Genomic DNA, 13,779 nt, shown 5'->3' with positions numbered 1-13,779 from the left:
TGCGAGACCCGCTCCTATGTAATTATAAATAACGAATTCTAAGGCAACGCAAATATTAAGATTAAGAGGCTGAGCTCGTAGATGATGATGAATAATATAGTTATGTATAATATATTACATTTCTGACTGTATATCCCTGTAATTATTACACACTGTAGCTTTAAGGAATGCTTGTGTTATGACAATCAAGTGCTTTATATAAAGGATATAGCCAGAGCAAATTGAAGGTAAGAAATATAAAATAACAGAACTCTTTCAAAAGAAAAGAATATTCATATACACCTTAAACACAGAGGTTCTCAGCATTTCAGTTCCAGGCTGTTGCACCCTGCTCTGGGTTGAAGGGCTCAGGGAACCAGAATTAAAAACATCTAATTTCAGACAAAGAATAAAAACTATTTTTAGTCCTGCTGCCTGATGATAAAGCCGACAATTCATGTAAGTTGAGCAACACAATGTTTTGCAAATGGCATTAAAACAAAACACTTGGAACACATTTTATCTACATGGAACTTTCCAAGAAACAAATACTTAATTATGGTGACAATCTGGTACATAGAAAACACTATATTACAACTGTTTCCCATACATGCATAGATTGTACTATAGTCCATCTGAAAATAAAGTTTAATGTGGTTTGAGTAACTTTAAGAAGACATCCCTTTGAAAAAAGACCTAAACATCCCTTCAAAGTGTTTTAAAGTTTGGCATTCCACAGGAGAGGATGCTGTAAAACAGTCCTCTGCAGGTTGCCGCCTTTGACAAAAGTACTTTCCTACTGGCCCAAAAAAAACATTTAAACCCATAAACAGTCAGTTTTTAGTGGCAGTAGGAAGGCGCACTAACCGCTGTTGACCTATGTGAAACAACTCAGCGAAAAACCCCGGAAAAAATCGTCTCCAAACAGCTCGGACCCGATCGGCATACAGTGGGAATCGCAGACCTGAGTCAACCAACTAATTTACGCAATACCCTTTGGAGCAACGTATGTAGGTCACTACACCACAGCAGTCGCGTCTGATATAACAAGCCCAAACCTTTCTCCTTGCATTCGATAAACATGGCGCAGCACTGGTAAGAGATTCAGACAAACAAAAGAGTGGAACAGTAAAGCAAAATGACAATACCCTGGCTTCTTTAGATGTTGCTCTCTGTTGTAGCTGCTTAGCAGTGGCGGCTGGTGGATTTTTCTCTGGGGGGCTATAAATTTGTACAGAGACAAGATTGGGTGTAACCACAAAGATATTTTGTCATTTAAGCTGTGCATCCAACTGGAGCTTGCCCTTTAGGAGAGCAAACAATAAAAAACAAACAATACTCTTTAGAACAAAATCTTAGAATGGAAAAACACTGGTTTCATATTTTAGTTTGTATGTGAGATGTGTCATTTTTATGATGATAGCGCTGTAGCTCAGCCTCTGTAACCCAGAGGTAGGCTGGGGTGTGCCTCTTTACTGCCATGTTATTTGGGTTTGATTCTGTGGTATTTTAGACAGGATAACTAACAGCTCTTAATTAATTGTCAATTAATAAATATGTTTTTTTTTTTTTTTTGATTGCAATAACTTGAATCATAACACTTAAGAAGTGTTATTGGTTTTAACATTAAATGGGCATAATCATAGACTCTTTGTTTGGTCCCATCACTTCCTTGTTTACATTTTGCATACATCAGTGATATAATACCTTCAGTCATGTGTTAGTTTTGTTGTAAGTATCGACAGAACAGCTTTTATTAACTAAAAGACTGAGCAAAAACAAAGAGTAAAACAGAAAAATAACAAATAATATACCAGCAGGACACGGTTATTTTCAGAAAAACTTGGTATGCAACCAGAGTGAGCAACTAGTGTATGAATTTGACGAGTCATATAATGACATTCTGCACTTTTAAAGAAACTGACAAGGTCAGATTTAGGAGGGTCTGAAATATAAATTCAGACCCTCCTAAAGATGATCACATCTTTTATTATAATGGATTTGTTGTTAATACCATACTCTCTTCATCCCTAACTGATCCAACAATTAAAACAAGCACATTAAACAAGGATGCATCACTGATTTCCAATTAAGGTTGAGCAATTGCATATTTATAAATGTGATTAGATCTCACACAGAAAATCTCCTAACTCGTAACTGTTTAACAATTTCAGTAAATTTATTTTCTTTAATTTAAATACAAGTCTGTATTTTCATACTGATGCTTTATAATATAATATAAAATGTATTTTCAGCTAAATTGCAAGCATTGCTTTCCTTACAGAATTAACTAATCAAAAATATCTCCCCACAGACACCTGCAGAAGTCTGTGGTTCATCAGGCTTTCAGAGACATAGGAAGGGCTGGAGAGGAAACCCAAGAAGCACTAAACCCCACGGAATCAAAGTGGAGAAGAACAACTAAATCTGTGTGTAAAACGGCTCCTAAGTATCGCTCCATCCTCTCTGCAGGCACCGTAAGTACAGTTTATAAGTTTTGCAGTGCTGCCAAAGGTTCCAGTTAGATTCTCTGTTTTGGTACTGACAAACATTTTTTGTTTTATTAATTATTTTGGTTCTTATGAAGTTTTTTTTCTTCCCCTTCTGAGCTATATTCAAATGTGTGCATCAAACCAAAATAATTTTCTTAAGCTTGCTTCATATTTCTATAATGCGCATGTAATCAGCTGCATAAAACTCTTAGGTGTAAAATTAAACCAAGATTTATCCCACTGCATCACCTGTAAAAGCTGTCCAGCCTCTCTGCACAGGTGTTAAACCAAAATGTTACTGATAAAGTGGTGCTAATAATGATGCATTTATGTTAACGACTCTACTAAATCGTGATGTTCAAGCAGCATTTAAAGGCATCATGAGTGGGTTTCACAACAGCTTGTGAACACATAAAGATTTAACAGTGCAGAACTAATAAAAAACATGCATATAAATCCTGACGAAAAATATATATAGCTCCAAAAACATTGTTAGATACCTAAATATACAACAAAGTCAATACCAAAAGGCAGCATAAGGAGTGGCTCAGTCGGTTTTTCTATATAGTTTAAGTCTGACATTAGCATGGGTTTCTATATGCTCTTTGCTGCAGATAAAACAACTTGATAACTATCTGGGTTCTTAGTACTGAAACCATACTTTAAATTGTGTGGTTTGATCACAATGACTGCTATTTTATTGTATTTGCTTTACATGATTTCAAATGATCGGTGCTGCAAATTAATACCTACCTCAGATTTATTTGCTACCTAAGTAGTTTTATTGTTAAACAACGGTTTGATGCTTAGACAATTCTAGAAAAAAAGTGATATTTTTTTCCCCCCAGCAAACTTCATCTCAATAATTTAGCTTCTTGTTAAGCATTTCTAAACCCCTTTATAATTTAATTTGTAGTGAGAATTACAGTGGATTGACACAAATAAGTCTCCTAACCTTCTTATCCCTTCACGTGCAAATCTTAGAAGCTCCTGTCTGAATTATAAAGACTGCTTTAATAACTATTCATTGCAAATGCTCTTTGCAAGGCTGACTTACCTTTCAGATTTCTAACTGAATATCCAGACCATTTTTAAATATTGTATGCAAGTTCAATCTTAATATGTAAATGGAAGCTGGCCTTATGTTAAAAGAAAGTACAGAGAGAGCTTATTAAGCAAGTTAAATACAGCAATGGAGAGTGAAGTCAAATGTGATGGCAGTGGTGTGCTCCATTTGTGCTGAAAAGTGGCAAGTCCTGCAATTTAATTTGGTAAAATTGTGCAAAACATGCATGAAGCTAAAACTCTGATGAAAACGTCAAAGGGGCCTGATCAACCCCACCCTCAAAGCCTAACTTCACTACATAATGTAAAGGAGTGGATAACAGATACCCTCCACTTCTGTTTGAAATAGCTCCCTATGATGTGTATGTACTGAACTTCAGGCAGCCAGCACCCTATGATTGTATTTGCTTAATGAACCTGTGGGTTAAAGCTGCTGAATTAGTGTATTTCTCTTTGTATATCTTTTTTTATCTCTATATTTGGCATTCTGTAAAATTATTTTGTGAATGTATTTAAAGTAATACAAAATATATATTAAAATAGAAATACATAATGGTTTAGACTCTCGATGCCCCCCCCCCCCTTTGCTATTTTTGAGATATTCTTCTGACTCTAACATATAAATGTTCCCTAAAGCTCTCATTATACAGCTGGTAACTGTGCTGCCGCTTTATGTTGATTTTGTTGTTGTTGTTTTTCTTCAGAGCCTTAGAAATACAGCTAAACCAATTGTCTCCTTCTTGCTGGAGCATGAAACATCTTTAATTTCTCCCCAGTAATCATTAAAATTATGCTAATTGAAAATATGAATGTTTTAATTACACACCAAACAGTTTTTAATTGAAATTCAGTAAATTAATTCATATATCCAGTTATGTCAACATCTATTTTATTTTTACTAAGGAGGACTTCACATACTGATGTTTAGCCATCCTATACAGGAATGCACTGTATTTATTGTAGTAATTTATGATGTCTATGTGAGTATACAAAATATGCATACCTGGTTAAAATGGCTGTATGTATTGAAATGTGTTTTCAAAACTGGCATTTGATATCAGAAATACAATAAAAAAGAAAAGTGCGTTTTTTAAAACATTTAATACTTTATTGAGGGTAGCTCTGTTGGAGATGTCGATGTGCAATAGAAGAATGTCTTTGATTAAAAGGTGTGAAACCTTTTAGCCCCAAGTGTGAACACATTGTGTGAAAGCACTACTTTTACAGAGGATGGAAGAAGGTCTGATTATCTTTTCCCTTGTGGTTGTTGTGCAGACTAATGGTTGCAAAAACCTTCTGGAGGAGAGGGCCAAGCAAACTACTTTTATTTTTATTTTTTATTTTTTTCATATTTTGCATCTGTTGTTACTTTTAATAAAATGTAAAAAAAATGAAAAGCTACATACATTACCACACACTGACTGATAAAAGCCTTATATTAAGGTAATCTTTAATAGCAGAAACATAATCTCTCTCTGGAAACTATATATTTTCTACAAAACTATCTTTTCTAAGATTATTGCCGCTACTAACATTTTTTGGGGGAATTAATTCTACTTAAACCCTTACCCTAAACCTTTTATTTCTCCTTTTTTTCATCCTAGCTCTTTAGTCACTAACAGTCATTGTTAACTTACTGTTTCTGCAGGTTATAAATCTGCAATAAGATAGGTCCCATTTCCATGTCATTAAAGACATGCAAACATGCCATTCCATCATGACAGATGTATACTGATCAGGAATTACTGATGATAGTCCATGCCTAACTTGGTCATATCTACCGTCAGCACAGCAATAAAAACCTACATCTGTCCAATGTGTAAATATCGCTGGACCAGGACCTAATCCTAAATTTGCCACTGTGCATTGAGGAGGATGTGATTGGAGTTAAATGTCTAAATCTGCTTTTATATCACTGCTTTTACAGTCTTTTTTTATTATTAGTGTTTATTTGATTATTCATCCTCCTATCACAAATATCATGATCAATTATTTGGTTCAGTTAAAAACAAAATTGAGCTTTAAGGCAACTAAGAGTGAATACTTTTTTTTTTTTTTTTTTTTTATGTTTTTTGGCCAAGACTTTCACAATGCATAAATTTTTTGACATTTTGAGATTGTCTAAGAGCTTCACCCATAAACTACGATAACCAATATTTTTCAACAGGATAAAGCAAATCATATTATTTTTCCAGAGTAACTGGCCTTCTTTTATTGCCATCTCAGTCATCACATGACACTTCTGTTGAAAACCTGTGAAGTCAGCAAATAAAAGAAAGCAAAAGAAAGGAACCATAGATCTGGATAACTTGAAGAGATAGAAAAAACAATCATCAATCATCTCTCTTTTAGTATTCTCCAACATAAAAAATGTAATGGGAAGGTACTAATGCAGTGCTATTTCCAAACAGAATAAACAATGATGTTAATAAGAGTTGCTGCAGTTTTTTAGTAAGCAGATATAACTTAAGTTATTAGTGTTTTTTTATTTTTATTTTATTGTATTCAGTGGGAGATTATGCTACTGGAGAGAGGTCAATTGAGTTAAGATTTTCCCATGTCTTTATAAAGCTTGCTTAACCAGTGTGGAGAGCGATGTATATCCACTCCCGGAAAAACACCAAAGCAGTGTCAAAAATCATAACTGGCTTAGGGTTATTGTCTTTTTTTAATGCAATTTACGACTCTAATGATGCACTTACGTTGCCCGCTCTTCCCTTTTTTTTTTACACCGTACCTACTTAAGGAGGAAATCTTGATTGGTAAGTTGCTGCTATCTGCAGATTCAGGGATTTACTTGAAGGCCGGTGCAGGCTAACAATGTGTTTTTACAGGAGGGAGAAAAACGATAATCTGTCCTATTCTGAGGGCTTTCCTAGTTAGACTGATGGGATCTCTCTTAGTCTTCAATCGTTTTCTTTTCTACATAAAACCCATTTTTGTGACATTTGTTCAATGTTTTTTTTTTTTTAATGAGGCTTTTCAATGGGGTTATTGTATATTCTGTTTTCCTCCTCACTGGAGTTAGAGCTGGTAGATCTTTCTGCTCATAGATTACTTCTTTCTACTATGCTCTCTTCTTTATTTCTTCCATATAACTGTTATAGTCCAGACCTACTTAAAAGACTGTCTCCTTGTTGATTTCTTTTACTTTAGTTGAGTTCAGACTTTCTTTCGAGGTTAATCGCATGCTTCAAATTTGCATGATGTCTTTCTATTTCAAAGCTTTTTGTCCCAAGAAAAAATAAATCTCAACTGTGCTTTCAGTGGGATACGTGCCTTTGTACTAGTGTATTCAGAGTAAATCAAAGCAGGTAGCAGATTCCTTTCCATGCAAGTTGGGTTTTAAGCTGTATCCTCTTTGTCTGTTTGCAGATTTTGCCTTCAAAGCCAGGAAGCAAGCTTTTAAATGGGAATGGAGCCCAGGATTTTTCAAGTCACACTGGAGGTCCACGTGACTACGACTCTGGTAACGACACATCTTCACCTCCGTCAAGCAAAACTGGTGTCTCTCGGGCAAGCGTCGTGGAGAACCAGAGGAGCTGTCAACATCTTACCTCACCTCCTGAGAAGCACCACTTTGCTGACAGAGATAATGGCTCTGATTCAGGAAACTCTGTGACAAGCTACGCTTCTTCATGCAAACCTTACAGGGATGATGGCTTCTCTGCTACCCTTTTCAGTGGAAACAGCAAGAGGTGAACATTCTGTCTGAAAAATATTAGTATGAACCAGGGCTCCCTTTAACAGTTAACAAAAGATAGATCTTCACAATAATTTAAAAGTTTTCATACCTTACATTTAGTTAGATTATTTTGACTTTAAATAACTTATCCTATACTTTGCATAATTTACCCAATACTTTTCTGAAATTGTACTTTCACAGAAATCTCAGTTAACTCTGGGAACTAATCAGTAATTTCCTGGGATATTTATGAAACTTACCGCTTACTTTTCCAAAACGTATTTATTAGCCCTTAAGATTTTCTGATTTTAATGCCTATGCCATCAGAAGATACTGAATCTGTCATAATTATTTACAGGTTTTCATATTTCCTTGAACTAAATGCTAACTTAAATGTTCCTTCACCTATTGTGTACTTTCTGTTCTGGAAAATAATTTCTAAGTAAGGGTAACATACACTGCTCAAAAAAATAAAGGGACCATGTAAACAACACAATATCACTTCAGTCACATCAAACTTCTGTGAAATCAAACTGTCCACTTAGAAAGCAACACTAATCAACACTAGACAAATCAATTTAATTTGCTGGGCATATGGAATAGAAGGTCGGATTTATGAGGAATTAGCAAACCATATTCACACACACTCTGGGGACCACAGACAACTTCTCATTACCTATGCTTTCTGCCTGATGTTTTGGTCACTTTTCAAAGTTGGTGGTTCTTTCACACTTGTGGTAGCATGAGAAGGACTCTACAACCCACACAAATGGCTCAGACAGTACAGCTCATCCCGTTAGGCACATCAATTCAAGCTGTAGCAAGAAGGTTTGCTCTGTCTGTCAGCGTAGTGTCCGGAGGCTGAAGGCGCTTCCAGGAGACAGGCCAGTTCACCAAGACATGAGGATGAGGCCTTAAGGGGGCAACAGCCCAGTAGCAAACCACTACCTCTGCCTTTGTGCAAGGAGGTACAGGAGGAGCACTGCAAGAGCCCTGCAAAGTGACCTCCAGCAGGCCACAGGTGTGCAAGTGTTTGCACAAACTGTTAGAAACTGACTCCACAAGAGTTATATGAGGGCCCCAAATTCACAGATGGGGTTCTGTTTACAGCACAACAATGTGAAGGATGCGAAGACCAGGATTTGCGAATTTACCATTGGCACCATGTACTCTTCACAGATGAAAACACACTGAGCATATGTGACATACGAGGCAGAGTCTGGAGCCACCAATGAGGGCAATCTGTTGTCTAAGACATCCTTCATCATGACTGGTTTGGCAGTGGGTCAGTAATGGTGTAGGGTGGCATTTCTTTAGAGGGCTGCACAGCCATCCATGTGTTCACCAGAAGTAGCATGACTGCCATTAGGTACCGAGATGAAATCCTCAGACATGTTGTGAAACCATATGCTGGTGCAGTTGGCATAGGGTTCCTCCTAATGCATGACAATTCTATATCTCATGTGGCTGGAGTGTGTCAGCTGGTCCTGTAAGATGAAGGAATCGAAGTGATGGACTGGCCTGCCCGTTCCCTAGACCTATATCAGATTAAACGTCTGGGAAATCATGTCTCGATCCATGCATCAATGTCACGTTGCACCATAGACTGTACATGAGTTGGTGGATGCTTTAGTCCAGGTCTTGGAGGGGATCCCTCAGGACACCATCCACCACCTCATCATGAACATGCCCAGGTGTTGTAGGGAGGTCATACAGGCATGTGGAGGCCACACAATGCTGAGCCTCATTTTGACCTGATTTAAAGGAATAAGGACATTGCATCAAAGTTGGATCAGTCTGTATCGATTTTTCAACTTTTATTAATTTTTTTGTGTGACTCTAAATCGAGGCCTTCATTTGTTGATACTTCTGATTTCAGTTGATGATTTATGTGTGATTTTGCTATCAGGACATTCAATGTTATATGCAACAAATTATTCAATGAGAATATTTAATACAATCTAAACTAGGATGTGTTATTTGTATGTTCCCTTTATTTATTATTTTTTTAAACGGGGAGTGTTTCCACCAAATTACCATCAGATTAAAACAGTGTTGTTAAAAATCTATGATATCAAATGGATAGCTCTCAGCTGTTTAACTGCTGTTCTTTTAAAGGAAAGTTGAACAGTAAATAAATCTCTTGGGGTTTGTTGCTAGTATAAATCAACATCAATTGGTGTTTCCGGCTAAAGCCGAAGGCTAGTTTGAGAAGGACCAAGATAAAAGAAGACTTCTAACATCCTTAAACAACTGCAGTCCTAAAAATGTCACACTGTGTTTTGCAAACAAACCCCAAAAATAATTCAACCGTATCCCTTTTTGCATTGTGCAGTTATTTTAATCCTCATTTACAAAGGAAATGAGTATAAGAAACTGAATGAAACACACACTAAAAACAAGCAAGAAGTTTAGATCCAGAATACATTTCTGATCGAAAAGTTAAAAAAAATTAACATAGTGCGCTCTGTAACACCTAAAGTACCTTTGCTTCTTCAGAACCTTTTGCTTCTCTAATAGACCATAGAATCATGTTACATGTTGAAACCGAGACCGCGAGACCTCTCCTCGCAAAGCATCATAAACATTTGTTGTGGGATCTATCACTAGTTTTCAAGGTGCTTTGTGGGAAATTTCAAGTCTACCACTGTTTCATCCACTGGACGTTCAGACGGCCATCTTAAATTGCATAACCACTATAGAGTACCCTATACAGTGATTAGGGCAAACATTCAAACCCAGGCCATGGCTGTTCCTCAATTAACAAGAATGTGAGTATGGACCTGTGATATCACCATATGCATGGCTGATCTGGCCCTGCATTTTACCTTCTGCACTTAATAGATAAGAATAGATATTATATAGAGAATAATGCTTAACAGTCAAATAAAGACAAATCAAGTGAACATTTTGCATAAAAAAAAACAAACCTCGATCAGAGCCAGTGGTGTTTCACACATGTCTAGGCTGCGGTAGACGGGTTAGAGTTAGCCTTAGCTACGGTTAGCCTCAGAAGTTCACTGTTACGACGGTCCTCACAACATCTGAACTTTTTTTTCAATTACTCACTAAATCAGGAAATGGGCCACATGGTGTAGCTTTAGGGTATAATGTTCTCGCCTGAAATGATCTTAAAAGATAAACTTAAACTTGCTATTCGACCCATCAGTGCAAACATGACAATAACTTAAAGGTTAATGAAATAGTAATTCATTATATTCCGAGTCATTTTAGGCTTGAGTTGTTTACAGGTGTTAGAAGTCTAGTTGGAGTTAAAAGAACTTTTTACAAACTTTTCACAGAACTTTCTTAAAATAAAATCTGAAGTAGTGTTTCCCAGCCTCGCTCCTAAAGTGCCTCTGTCTTCTATGTTTGAGATGCCTCAGTTTTAAGTTATATGAATATGTGATTACTAGGCCTTTGCAGCACTAAATGGCTCCTGAGGAGAGCATGCAATCCTTTGAACTGGGTAGTATACCTCTAAAACAGGGGTCAGCAATGGAAGAAAGTCCCCATTCCTGCATCAGAGCGCTACCTGTTCAATCTGTGGATGGTCTTCCATGCTTGCAGTAAAACTAGCAGCAGTAGTGCAGTTTGGAGATGCAATGTATCCCTCAAACTCTAAAATATTCTTTATGGTTTGGGGCTTTTTGCAGTACGCAGATAAGCTTGGGATGTGAGGAAGAAGATTTGAGATGCCGGAAGACAGCCAGGTGTACACATAGGAGGAGCAGGTCATATCGAAAGAGATTTCGGAAGAGAACCCTGTCCTTTACCAGTAGGAGCAGATCCTCAGTCAGTTCCCGGTACTCTGGGCGCCATTCTCGAAGCACTTCATTGTCTTCTTGCAGGTAATTTATCTAAGTTCATCTTTGTCCATTACATGGTTTTGTGTTTTAGGAAATACCACATTTATTTCTAACAGAGAAAATATTTTGAGAGTTAACTTATTTATCGTCTGCAGCTCTTACTCAACTTCTCTGAGTTACTCATCAGACACGAGGAGAAGAGGCAGCTTGGTCAGCTTGAGCTCAAGAGAAAGCTACTCCAAGTACAGCGCACACAGGTAGCTAATTGTTTCAAGCTGCTGATTTACAACCAAGCCTGCAATAATATTTTTGTTAACCAAATATTCACCCTTTTCCCCAGAAGGCGAGATAGAAAGCGACGGTCCAGTTCCAGAGAGAAGGATATGAAACACAGACATAAGGTTAGTGGGAAGAGACGAAGAAGGAAATCCTACTCCCCAATGAGAAAGAGGAGGAGAGATTCACCGAGCCACCTAGAGGCACGACGCATCACAAGGTAAAGCAAATTTTAGCCAATCTTTAGCCAATTTTACATATTTGGTTGTTTGACCACATAGCAACCCAGAAGGACAAATGATGTGTTTATGCAACCCTTTAAAATTATACTTAGCTAAATTTTAAGAAAACTGTTAGCGGCATACCCAAAGTAGGTTAAAGAAGCAGATCAGGAAATAATACCAATCTAAAACCTGGATTATTTTTAACAGATTATTTGGAAAGCTTCTTATAAATCACACTCCAAAAGAAGAAACTAAAACATTATCAGAGGTAATTTTTTTAATGATTAACAGTATAGATACTTACTCTATTGAATATATATATATATATATATATATATATATATATATATATATATATATATATATATATATATATATATATATATATATATATATATATATATGTATATATATGTACTCTGTAAACTTGACTCAGACAAAATCCTTCTTAACTCTATTAGGGACTGATTTAGAAAAACTTAATTTTTACCATGACTGAGATCTCCTTCTGACCCATGCAAACTAGAACTGACCTTAAAATAACATCTTAAACATCCTTTTACTCTCTTAGAAAAACTTCACAATCAACACCATTTTTTGCATTTTTATTATGCTGAAAAACTGTCTGCTATAATTTCTGCTACTACTTTTTCTTAATATCTCCGCAGTGCCAGGAAGCGACCCATCCCTTATTTCCGACCCAGCCCCTCTTCCAGCAACCGTTCCACCAGCGTGTCATCATGGAGCAGCCTCTTTACACGAAGCCGCAGTCGCAGTCCGATCTACAGCATAAGACACAGCCGCAGTCATAGTCGGAGCTTCTCTTCCTATAGAAGCTACAGTCGGAGCTCATCATGGAACTCGATCTTTGGGTCCCACAGTCGCAGCCGGAGTCGTCTCTCCTTGAAGAAACGAAGGAAAACCAGGCGTTGACAAATCTCTTTGGAGGGACAAAAACTTCATTTCTATTCCTAATCAGGACAATGGCTGTTGGAGCTGTTAACTGCATGCAGTGAATCACACTGATGCTTGGGCAAATATGTTCTGGGAGTGTAATTGAGACATTCCCCCTTTGTCAATTCACAGAGACCATAGATGGCTACATTTTGCTTTCTTTAGTTTTTCTTCCTGCACATCATGCACTTGTATCACAAGGGAAATTGTATTTTCCTATTTATCAAACTAGCGTTTGTTTATATATCTATCAGAGATGCAAGTTTGCCCTCCTCTTATTAAAATTATCCATTTACTCCTTAGAATTAACACAATATTTACTATACATTCATGAGGAAGAAAAATTTGGTTTGAAACCTGCCCAAGAAGTACTTAATTTAAGTTTGTCCCATTTTTTGGACTTCACTTACAATATCCCATATTCAGTTTATGGCCTGACGTTTAGCAGGGCAGCAGGCATGAACTGTTCTGCGTCAGGTCTGCATGACCCTGACTTTACACCAAGAGATGAAGTACAGTGGTAACATTTAAGCTGTTTGATCCTTGGGTTTGTAGACAGCTTCACAGGGATCGTTATCAGGAATCAGCAAAAGGATTTTTGCTCTGATCTCAGCACTTCACAAGGAGGAGAACAAACATGTTTCCTGAGCACTGGGTGGCATGACGGTGAGCCAAAATGTCACTTTAATTTTTCCTCTGTTCAGGTGAAAAACGATTTCTAATTTCTGTCTTGTGGGCATTTAGAGCAACATTTTCATAGCATCAAACTTGATGTTTATCCCCTAAAAATACAATGTGATCACACTGTACACTGCCTTCCCAAAGTATTCCTACCTGTTGAACTTTTTAGTTTTGTCATATCACAACATGAAACACAGATGTTTTTCATCATTATTAGCCGTTTATAACCTGTAATTCTATTATTAGATGACACAGTTGGTCTCTCTTTACATATTAAAACCTCTGGATTGGATTTTATTGTCAGTTTGTCGCAATACTTGTAAAAGGTTTTTAATGACATATATCTTTACTTCTTCTTTACAGTTATCTGTACCTAAGGGTTCAGCTTATCTCAAATTCTAAATATAAATTCTAACCTGCTTAATTTTATTTGTGAAATGACAAAGCATAAAAAGTTCAAATGGTGTAATTCATTTTGTAATTCTCCTCTCTGTGCTAAATGTTCTCTCACCTGTACTCGCTATTTATTGAACAAATAAATCTGCTGTTTCTTTTTATCAGGTAAAATGGTTATAAAAGCTGGTGAAATTCATGTATTCTATAATGACTTGAAT

At 36.7% G+C, this 13,779-nt stretch overlaps 1 protein-coding gene across 2 annotated transcripts in view; it reads left to right on the top strand.

Annotated features, from left to right (window-relative positions):
- srrm4 (serine/arginine repetitive matrix 4) overlaps positions 1 to 12,518 on the top strand; it is a 104,627-nt gene extending 92,109 nt beyond the window's left edge. Inside the window, exons 8-13 of one of the 2 annotated variants that reach the window (XM_038293446.1) lie at positions 2,294 to 2,456; positions 6,912 to 7,234; positions 10,878 to 11,072; positions 11,186 to 11,287; positions 11,374 to 11,526; positions 12,199 to 12,518. In XM_038293446.1, coding sequence (XP_038149374.1) covers positions 2,294 to 2,456; positions 6,912 to 7,234; positions 10,878 to 11,072; positions 11,186 to 11,287; positions 11,374 to 11,526; positions 12,199 to 12,463 — 1,201 coding nt within the window. In that variant the 3' untranslated portion in view covers positions 12,464 to 12,518. Of the gene's footprint in view, positions 1 to 2,293; positions 2,457 to 6,911; positions 7,235 to 10,877; positions 11,073 to 11,185; positions 11,288 to 11,370; positions 11,527 to 12,198 lie in introns of both variants that reach the window. The other variant, XM_038293439.1, reaches the window with a different exon arrangement.
- Positions 12,519 to 13,779: the final 1,261 nt, after the last annotated feature.

The sequence above is a fragment of the Cyprinodon tularosa genome, unplaced genomic scaffold, assembly GCF_016077235.1.
Source record: "Cyprinodon tularosa strain WSP-4 unplaced genomic scaffold, ASM1607723v1 ctg109, whole genome shotgun sequence".
Lineage (NCBI taxonomy): Eukaryota > Metazoa > Chordata > Actinopteri > Cyprinodontiformes > Cyprinodontidae > Cyprinodon > Cyprinodon tularosa.
The sequence above is the reverse complement of the archived record's forward strand: the minus strand, read 5'-3'. Positions and strand labels throughout refer to the sequence as shown.